This window comes from Tinamus guttatus, unplaced genomic scaffold (assembly GCF_059628265.1).
Source record: "Tinamus guttatus ecotype Peru unplaced genomic scaffold, ASM5962826v1 Tinamus_guttatus_pri_ptg000678l, whole genome shotgun sequence".
NCBI lineage: Eukaryota > Metazoa > Chordata > Aves > Tinamiformes > Tinamidae > Tinamus > Tinamus guttatus.
In genome coordinates, this window is record NW_028289212.1 from 544,350 (window position 1) to 555,044 (window position 10,695).

A 10,695-nucleotide genomic window follows, 5' to 3' on the forward strand; every position below is an offset into this window, starting at 1 on the left:
CGCGTCGGGCCGGCTGGGCTCCGGAGAAGCACTGACCCGAATGCGGCGGCCTCCCCTCGGCAGCTCCCGGCGGGAGCCTCGCTGCAGGGAGCCGCCGTCGCTGCACGGGGCCGCGGCGGCCCCCGGTGCTCCCGGCGCCTCCGCAGTGCCCTTCCCGGGGGCACCCGGCGCAGCACCCCCCTTCCCGGCTCTGGAACCCCTGGAGCACAGGGAGAGCCCCGGCTTCGCAAGCAGGGAGCAGTGGGAGGGTGCAGAGGGCTCGCTGGGGGTTGCTGTGGGACAGGAGTAGCCTCTCTGATCCCACGGAAGCCCCAGGGAGCTGGGGACAGAGGCCAGCGGGAATTAAATTCATGGTCCTCTTGAGCCCGTTGTGCTGCCACTGCCGGGTCATGTCCTGTCCCCAGGGAGATGGAGAAACCTCGTCATGTGTTAGCCGGGATTTACTGCGGCTCCACTGCCCTGTCCCCGCTGCTCACCTCTCCAAGTGCCACTCGTGACCGGGAGCTGGTGCCACTGGGGCGCGTTGGGGACCCGGTGCACCAAGGTGCTCCGCAGAGCTCGTGTGACAGCGAGCGAGCGCTGCAGCCGCAGGAGGTGGCACGGGCAGCGGGCTCCGAGGAGCGCTGCTTTCAGCACCATCTGTCTGGGAGGCTGCCAGGAGGTGCCGTGAGCGGCTGGGGCCCTTCCTGTGCCGCTGGCACGGTGCATCCCCTCTGCCCGCGGAGCAGGCGTGGGCTGCGCTCAGGATGGGGCACTTTGGTGCCAAGGCTGGCACTAGCCTATTTTATTTGGGATGGAGGGGATGTCACGGTGACACCAGGAGCAGTGCGTTGGGTAGGGCTCCCAGGGGGTGACGCCAGGAGGCCACGGTGATGGCCAGCGCTTAGGTAACTTCACGCAGGAGCCGCTGTGCATGGGAAGTGCCGTTTCATGGGCGAGGAGGATTGCTTGGGTCCTCTCAGCAAGGCTGCTGTGGGGCGATGCCTTGAGGCAGTGCCCTCCGCCACCACTGGCCTCTCCATCAGCCCTAGTGGCGCCTCCTGGGACGGGGCACCACTGGGCAGCCCGTGGCCCTTGGAATATTTCCTGCAATTCCATGTGCGTGTATGTGTGTGCGTGTGTGTGTCTGTGTGTGTGCAAGGAGTAAATAAGGATCAATTAACCCCCAGAGCCATGCTCATGCTGCTGGAGAGCACCCGGCAGAGCTCTCATTAGTGGCCCTGTCACTGCTTCCTCTTGTTAACTCGCATGCGAGTCCCGGCCAGGTAATGGGCTCATTAGCCGACCCGAGCAACAGCCAGACCAGATGTGCAGCCCCCAGCAGGGCCACCCCGGCGGCTGGGCCGCGCGCAGGGGGGACCGGGACGTTTTCCTGGGAACGCGGAGGCTCTCGTGCTGCCAGGCCGCTCGGCCAAGACAAACAGCGCGGCGCTTGGCGCGGCTCTGCGGCGCTCGCCCCGCGCTCGCCCCGGCGCTACTCCCTTGGCAGCCACCGCGAGCGCTGCCCCCGGCCTGGCGGGTGCTGCCGACGGCGCTTCCCGTGCATCTCGGAGCCGGCAGCGGGAATCGGCCGTGGGACGGGGAGAAGCAGGTTTGCGACGGGACACATCCAGGATGAGGCCATGCTGCTGGTTTCCTTGTTGTTTTGTTTTGGGTTTTTTTGCATTTGTGCTCTGGAAGATCCCAGGCTGTGTGTGGAGAGCATGAACGAGTGGCACAGCAGGGGATGGTGACGGGGACAGCCCATAGGTGCAGGGTTTGTAGCGAGGGACATGGCAGGTCAGCAGGGCTTGGACACAAGCCAGCTGCCCTGCATTGTCCCTGTTCTGGTATTAGGAAAGCACTTGCACGAGTCTCCGGTCTGTGTTAGCAGATAACAGGCTGGGGATGGGGATGGGACATGGTGCTGTGCGCTGGAGAGGACCATATAGGTCAGCAAATCAGGTGTCCTGCAAGGACAGAGGACAGAGAGTGGCTGTGGCCCAGGCTACTGTCCAGGTTGGACCACCAGATTGGTCCACCAGGTTGGACCTGCAGATCTGCCACAGGGCTTGGAGCTCCATAGGATGGAGGATCCAGCCCTTTCCAGGCCTGGAGCTCAGCAGGGCCAGTGCCATGGTCATTGACACTTGGGGCACCACCAACACGTCAGTTGAATTTGCTTGATGCCAAACTCCATCCACCAACTCTCGTTGATGTCTCACCCCCATCCCAATTAGCAAGCAAGGTAATGGTGGGTTTATGGTTGGACGTGATGACCTTGAAGGTCTTTTCCAACCATAATGACTGTGATTTGGTGATCCCCGGGCGAGCCCGGTCCAGCTTCCCAGCGGTTCATCCCAGGGCGCGCACGTGGGGACGCGCGGGGGCCCCGCTGCCGCTGGCGAGGGAGCTGGCTTCCCTCCCAGCGCAGGGGACAGGAATGAGCAGAGGGCGGCACCAGCGCAGGACGGGGCCTGCCCAGGCGCTGGCGCGCGGCCCGCGGCCCAGCACCTGCCTCCCCGCCCTCGCTCCGGCTGCGCGGCTTGTGCCATCCTGCTCGCGCTCGAAATGCCCTTGGATTGTCCCCCCGCAGCCTCCCCTCGGCTCCTTGGGGGCCGGGAGACACAGGCAGGACGCTCGGTTCCCTGTTTCACCTTGAGCATACCCAGGATAGGGGATGTGTGACGTGGGTTTTGCGAGGTGGCCGCAGGGCTGAGCGAGACCATTGGGGTCTAAAGCAGAGGCCTCCCGTGGTGCTGAGGACCGGCAGCCCTTTGGAGGGGGCTCCGCGCGGTGCTGGGAGGGCAGATGGCTGGCGGTGGAGCCGGTGGGTGCCCAGCTGCCCTTCGGAGAGCGCCGCGGGTCTGAGCCGCCCCTTCCCAGCCCTGGCGCTGGCTCCCGCCACCCAGCCCTCCCTGCCAGCTCCCAGCGAGGATGCCAGGGGCGGCCTCGCCAGACAGTGTCTGTCCGGTCAAAAGGACACGGAGAGGGGGGGAAAAAATGCTCCGAGTGCCACAGGCTGCCAGATGCAAATTGATAGTCGAGTCACTCATCCAAACAATGGGGTCCGGCTAATCCTTTTACAATGGGACTAATTGCTAATCACACCGATTTCACACTGGCTGTTCCCCTGACAATGAGGCTCCGTGGAGAAGGGCTCCTGGCAGGGGGTGCGGGGGCTTCCTGGGAGCTCCGTGGCTCCCGCTGGGTCCTGCACGGGCGGCCGTCTGGGCCAGCGCGGAGCAGACGGGCACCGGGATGGCACCGGGCGCCGGGAAAGCCTCCGGCAGCCAAATGCTGGGAGCTCCTTGTTCCCGCTGGCCCTGGCGCCTCGGGCTCCGCTCTCCAGCTGCTGTGGGCTGGGGTGATGCTCACCGCCCCCGCAGGCCTGTGTGATGAACTGGCAGTTCTTTGGCTGTGCCCACGAGGAGCCACGCGCAGGTCTGTGCTTGTCCAGGCAGGACCTGCGCGGCAGCCTCCTGTGCCACCCCTGGGGGCAGGGAGCAGGCGCCGTGCTCAGCTGTGGGGACAGGCAGGCAGGGAGGGAGACAGGCTCTAGGGACACGCATGGAGACGGGGTCCCCTTCGCTGGCTGCAGTCCTGCTGCCTGCCTGGATGGCAGAGCGGGGCACAGGGTCCAAAGTACAGCAGGGCACTGGCCCCGGCTTTGCTTCCCGCTGCCAGCGCCGCCAGAGCCCTGCACACATCCCAGCTAACGCAGATGTTGTGCGGGGCGACCAGCAGCCCCTTTGCGGGTGACACGCCGCGCGCATCGCTGCATCGCCCGGGAGCGCAGCCCAGGTTTTCAGCGTGTGCAATCAGTACTTTCCAGGGGTGTCTTAGCCCAGGGTGGCTCCTGGAGCTGCCTGGAGCGGGGGACGTCTGGGGCAGCTCGGTGTCTGGCTCCGGGTGCTAATCAGCTCTTGGCCCGCCTCCGTGTAGCCGGCTGCCCTGCCGAGGGGCACCCCGAGCCGCGCGGCCGGGTGCTAATGAGGAGAGCTCCAGACTTGCCCGCGCCTCGCGCTTAATTGCTTCTGTCTTTTGGCTCTTAATGAAGCTCTGCGGCTGCCGCTCTCCGCTCCCCTCCCGAGCCGCAGGCAGCCTGACCCGGCGGCTGCCCCCGCGCGGCTCCGTCCCCAGCCTGACGCCAGCCCGGCCCCGGCTCCAGCCTGGGTGCTGCCTGGGGCCCCGGCTTGGCACGGGGCTGGCGCTTGGGGCTGGCGCTTGGGGCACGTCCTGGTGCTGGCCTGACGCTCGCCCCGGGGCAGGGCAAGGCTGGCAGCTCTTGTCCCCTCCGGCCGCTGCTGGCTGAGGGGATGCTGTGCCCTGTCCTTGTCTCGGGGCAAGGAGCGCTGTCTCACTGCAGCTGGAGGCTCTCCGGGCTCTGTAGCTGCAGCCTGGCGCCTTGTGCATGGGCAGACCTGGTGTCCCCCAGCCTCATGTGCCGGCGGGGCACAGGGCATTTCATTCCCGGAGCAGAAAGGAAAGCCTGGAGCTTCCTCCCTTCCTTTCCAGCAAGTGGGCAACCCCAGGCAGGCTGCTCTGCGCAGCACCCAGGTGTCCCCTGCACCCAGGTGTGTGTGTGTGTCTGTGTGTGACATTGCCATGGGGCTGCCCCTGCAGATGTGCGTTGGCCCCGCGACGCACAAGGCAGCAGCACCGCTCGCATCCCTCCCTCCTCCCGAGCCCTGGCAGCCCCAGCCTGCCCTCTCGCCGGCTGCACCGCGCAGCAAGGGGTTAACGGCTAGCCCGTACCTGCAGTTGCATTTTAAAGATGTGAAATTAAAGCCCGTAATTTATTCTCCCCACACACGAAGGAGCAATTAGTTCTAAACACGGCTTAATCAGTCAGCGCGAGATTGATTTCTGTAGACTTGGATTTGGTGGCTGCTGGCGAGGAGCCAGCCTGGGAGCAATCTCCAAATAAATGAAGTGCAGAGAAGTAAGCCATTACATAATATGATAGATGAGGCTGGAACTCACTCGCCTCTTCATTAGTATTCCTCTGTACGCCGGCAAAGGCACCAAACTTTCTCCTCAGCACCTTGGCTTTCCCACCTCCACCTCTGTCTGACCCTCCTGCAGCTCCACTGGGGCTGATCTTGGGCAGAAGGAGGCCAAGTGCCTCCCTTTGGTGGCCCATGTCTCCTCTCTGCACCAGGCAGCTCCAGCACAAGGATTTCTGAATCTTGCACCTATTCCTCTCTGCTCTGCTCTTCCCTGGGCTCTTCAACTTGCCTTTCCTCTTTGAACACTTGGGAAACTGAGGCACAGGGTACTGGGAGAGCTTCCAGTGAGCTACATCGAAGCAGCAGGCAAGAGCTGGACGTCCTCAGCAGCTCTGGACATCAGTGCATCATCTGAGCATCACCTGAGCCCATCGCCCCACAGCAGAGCGGGCAAGACCCCAGGCTGCTGGGTGCTTGTGGCCTTGGGGTTGATTCCCACCTGGAAACCAGCCTGCGATGGGCTCAGGAATGCATGGGCAGTGGCCAGACCTGGCATAGCTGGAGGATCCTGGTCTGCCCTGTCCTGCAGGGGCTGCAGCAGCTCGTGTATTTCCCCGCTGAGCTCTTGGTGCTCATGTGGATGAGCTGGGCATGCTTGCATTGGGAAGGGCCCTCGTGTGCTTCAAGAAGCTCCCTGCTGCAGCTGGTTGTCTGAGCTGTAGCAATGACACAGAACGAGAGGAGCAGAATATTGCCCTCAGTAAGAAATCCCCTTGTGGTGCTGGGTGTAGATCCAGGAGGCCGGAGGTGGGGAACGCATTCCCTGGGCAGCCCTCGTGTTGGCAGTGGGCTTTGCAGCTGCAAATCCTCGTTGTGGTGGGGTCAGGCTCCCGGGGCCTGTGGAGAGCTGCCTGTCCTCTCGAGGGGCGGCGCCTGCCCGGCCGCCAGCGCGCGGCTCTCTGCGCTCCGGGTTTGTGCAAGGCTCTCCGTGCATTGCTGGTTTCTACGTGTGCTGCAGGGGTCGAGACCGTGGCCTCTTCTCAGCCATGGCTCCAGCTCTGTGCGAGTCCCATGTGCTTTCTGTGTGTGCCCCCGAGCCTAAGCCTGTTCTCGGGAAATCACATTTCTTTCTTCCCAGTAATGCAGGAGCTCATGACACCAGGTAGTGAAGGTGGTTTGGAGCCAGCATGGATTGCAGTCCTGTGCGTTTGGTGCCCTGCAGCGTTTGGGGGGTGAACGGTGGCTTGTCTGCCCACGGGGCTGGTGAGGGAGCTGGCCCCAGGCCATGGTGCTGCCTGGCAGCGTTCAAGCAGTGCGGGACCTCTGCAGAGATGACAGCTTGCTGGGCTCTGCTGGGAGCGTCCTGGCGAGCTCTTCAGGGCTGTGTGGGTGGCTGGAGCTGGGCAGGAGAGACAAGTCCAGAACCTCCTCGTTGGCATCCCTGGCCGCAGTGAGGAAATGGGCCCGATGGTCTCTGCTCTTGCTGCCTCTGGCACCTTTTTCCTCCTGTGGCTCCAGCAGGACCACTCCTGACTCCTGCCAGTGCAGTGGAACTCCCCAACATCTGCTCTGCCTGTTGTGAGGCTGGAGCAGGTCCCCCTGGCATGTAAAGACTCCCCTCACACTCTCAACTGGGAGATTCCCTAGCTGATAGATGCAACCAAGAGCCAAGGACCACTGGTCCTGGAGGTGAAATGCCTCGTAGCACCATGGGTGAGACCTTCCAGCTGAGTCCTTGGTGCCCGAACAGAACAAAGACCCTCTGCCTCAGGAAACTGTGGCAGCGCAGGAGATGGAGCCCAGGTTCCCTGAACCACCTTGTGTCCTCTCCAGCCCTGCAGGCAGCCCCCACTGCGCCCGTGGTGCTGGAGCTGGTGCTGAGCGGCTCTTCTGTGCTTGTTGTCTCTGCAGAACTCCATCCGGCACAACCTCTCGCTGCACACCCGCTTCATCCGCGTGCAGAACGAGGGCACTGGCAAGAGCTCCTGGTGGATGCTGAACCCCGAGGGTGGTAAGACGGGAAAGACGCCCCGCCGGCGGGCAGTCTCCATGGACAACAACAGCAAGTTCCTGCGGATCAAGGGGAAGGCCAGCAAGAAGAAGCAGCTGCAGGTGACGCAGGAGCGCGGGGACGACAGCCCTTCCTCCCAGCAGGCCAAGTGGTCCGAGAGCCCCGCTTCCCATGCCAGCGATGAGTACGACGCCTGGGCAGACTTCCGGACACGGGCCAACTCCTCAGCCAGCACGCTGAGCGGGCGCCTCTCGCCCATCATGTCCAACCACGAGCCGGATGACTTGGAGGAGGACGATGGTACCCCGTCCTCTCCCCTGATGTACCCCAGTCCCTCCAGCACCATGTCTCCTTCCTTGAACGCCCGTTGCTCTGTGGAGCTGCCCCGGCTGACCGATCTGACTGGCACCATCAGCCTGAACGAGAGCCTCGGGGAGAGCTTACTGGACGACCTGCAGGATGGCTACAACATGAGCCCTTCGCAGCAGCTTCCCCCGGCCGCCTTGCGGCAGCGGAGCTCCAGTTTCACCTTCAACTCCAAGTGCTCCACCATGGGGGCCGCCACCAACACGTACTGCGGGACTATCTACAGCCAGCCGGCCATGAGCCTTATGCGGCGCCTGCCCATGCAGACCATCCAGGAGAACAAGCAAGCCACCTTCTCGCCCGTCAACTCCTACAGGAACGCCTCACTGCAGGACCTGCTCTCCTCCATCTCCTACGCGCACAAGGAGAGCATGGTCCAGGGGGACCTGTCCCTGCCGCAGGCCAGCCCCATGGTGCCGGCCCGTGGCCACAGACAGAACCCACTCCTGTGCGGGAGCGGGGAGCAGGGCTTGTCCTCTTACCCAGCCCACTCGGCCTCTCTCATGAAGAGCAACACTTTGTACCACCACCCGTCACCAGCCAGTCACCACCCTGCGGTCAACACCAGTGCCTTAGCTAATCCTGTCAGCCTTATGAGCTTGCCCAGTGACACATGCAGCATGACAGCCATGCCGCACCATGGGCATCTGCATTCCTACGCTAATAACCAAGGGGCACACATGAGCTTGCTGGATTCACTGCAGGGCCCCTACCCGGGGGCTGTCCACCCCCCTGTGTTGGGCCAAGACAGGTTCCCAGCAGATCTGGACCTGGATATGTTCAACGGGAGCTTGGAGTGTGACGTGGAGTCAATTATCCTGAATGACTTTATGGACAGCGATGAGATGGACTTCAACTTCGACTCAGCTCTTCCGCCGCAGAACGCACTCAACATGCCCACACTGCCCGGGGGCCCGCAGCCCACTAATCAGAGCTGGGTGCCTGGGTGACGCGTGCCCAGACACTCGCCACCGAGAAGTCACAAGGGGAACATTGAGACTAACTTTTTTTTTTCCTTTCTCTTCTGCCTTTATTTGTTAAGATGGGTTAGAGCCATCGGTTTAAACTTGAGATCAACACTAAACACAAACCATAGGGTCAAATATTGATAGAGGCGTAGGGCCCCTAGCCAGCCAGATGGGAATGGCTGGGCATGCCATGACGCTAGCGCCTGATCTGGTGGGGTCCGCTGCTCTGTCGGGTCCTCCCGCTAGGACTCGCTGGAGGAAGCAGGGTGAGGAGGCAGGAGAGGCAGCTGGAGCCACGTGCTGTTCTCCGGGGCATGCATGGGGGAGCAGGAAGGAAAAGCCTTCCCGGGCAGTTCAGATGTCCCGTTGTGCTGGTTGGATTTCTCCTTGTGTTGGTTGTCCTCGGGCTGGGTGATGGAGCAGTGATGCCTGGTGGTGGAGAATCCCCCTATTGTGGGCTTGCTTAGTGCAGCCCTATCTGGAAAGGGACCCTTTTCTCTGTGCCACCTCAGAAAATTAAGCCTCCAGGTGGAAATGTCAGGAGTAGGAAATCTGCTTAGGGGCAAGGGGCCTCACCACCATCCAAATCCTTATGAGATCCTTATGGGATCTATCCCTCAGGCTCTTCTGCTCGCACACCCAGTCCACATGCACTGCAGCGGTTTCCTTGTACAGCTCCAGACAGGTTTTCTTACCAAATAATGAGAAGGAGGGAGTAGTGATGGTGGGAAGAGTACGAGCTCTGCAGCAGTAGCAGCTGGGGCAGCATTTGGGCAGCCAGTGTGTGCACCAGCCTATCCCAGTGCTAGCCCGTGGCTCGGGATGCCGCGGTCACAGGCCTGTGTGTCTGCAGGGAAAGAGGAGTACCAAAAGCACATGTGTGCACATACACGTGTGTAACGTGGTCCTGCCGGGAGTGATGTGCTGCTAGCCTGGATGCCCTGTGCCAGAGGCGGACCACGGGGACCTCACAGGGTCGGGGAGGGGGGTGTATTTATTTGATTTCATGCACTCTTTTGCCATTGAGTTACTGCATTGGGAGAAAGAGTCCAGCTTAGGGAGAGAGGAGAGCCCGTGGGCAATGCACGTGTCCATCATAAGTCCCATCTTGGCTCAGCCGTGGCTTGGGTGTTTGGTGCTGGGGCCTTTAACAGGATCTGCGGGACTGCGATGCCGCTCGTCCTTGGGAAAGGTGCCTGTGTGTGTGCGTGTGCGTCAGGAGGGATGTCAGGGCCAGGCCTCTAAGAGAGCACAGTGTGTGAACTGCCATGAGTAGGGACCCCAGGACTGCTCAGCGTGTGTGCCCCACACTGCTCATCCCCGTGCTCCGTTGGGAGCTCCTGGAGGTCGTTACCTGCTCCAAGAGTGACTGCAGGTGAGAGCCAGCATCCCTGTGGCCTCACCACTCTGCTCTTGGGCTGGCAGGAGAGCTGGCCAGGGAGGGTGTCAGTAGGAGTGGGCCAGCTCTGCAGGGCTTAATCCATCAGTCTGATGAGGGCCGGTGTCCCACGAGTCAAACATGCCCCTACTGTGTGTTGGGTGCCCAGCTTAGCCTCACACTCTTCTTCAGGGCAGGGATGAAGCAGAGTCCTGGTCTCATGAACCTTTGCCATCCTGCAGAGCTGGTCTGAGGGCTCCCTGCTCGGGGACAGCCCTGCTGCAGATGCACCAGGACATCTGCCGTTGTCTTTGGAGCACGGCAGCGGGCAGTCCCATGGGCAGCCGGAGAGGAGATGCAGGGACGGGGAGGAGAGAGCTGCTACTCCATCCTGCCGGGCTCTCCGTGCAGCCTGTCTTCCTCTTGGGCACCACAGGCTTTCTCTTACCCCCGCTCCCGACTCCGCTAGGTTATTCCTCTGCGTTGGCACGTGTCCCCGGCCCAGCTCCCTCCCTCCGCAGCACCACCGAGCTATCGTGGCCCGAGCGCCAGGTCCCACCGAGCCATAGGGGAGGTGCAGCCGCTCGGAGCAGGGCCGGAGGGACCGGTGGGTGGGCGCCCCTCTCGCCGCTCTCCTCCCCTGTGCCCCGTGCGTGTCTGCGGCACAGGGTGACGGGGCGGCCCCGCGGGCCACCGCTCCCCTCCGCCCCTGGCACGCAGCGGGCAGAGTCTCTGAAGACATCCTTACAGGTTAATTATGTTTACATTATTTGATCATGTACAGAATTTAATATATTCTATTATATATAATCTTTCTTGAATGCTTTTTTTAAGAAAAAAAGAAAAAAAAAGAGAAAGAGGATTATTCTTTGGTCGAGATCATCGTTACCGCTTTTGTTTTATACACAGCACCTCTCGTTTCAGGCATATTTCAACCATGGGAAACCGATTACGGTTGCAAGTGGCTGTTTCCTACCCGGTGCTGCACATGGGGTGCGAAGGGTTTTGGTGATGGAAGGAAGGGAGGGCGCATTGGAGGAG

The 10,695-nt window shown here is 61.9% G+C and overlaps 1 protein-coding gene across 1 annotated transcript in view; it reads left to right on the forward strand.

Moving 5' to 3' along the window:
* FOXO6 (forkhead box O6) overlaps window positions 1-8,400 on the forward strand; it is a 29,497-nt gene extending 21,097 nt beyond the window's left edge. Inside the window, exon 2 of the mRNA XM_010224197.2 lies at window positions 6,843-8,400. Within this exon, the coding sequence (XP_010222499.2) occupies window positions 6,843-8,258 (1,416 nt within the window). The 3' untranslated portion in view covers window positions 8,259-8,400. The remainder of the gene's footprint in view (window positions 1-6,842) is intronic.
* Window positions 8,401-10,695: the final 2,295 nt, after the last annotated feature.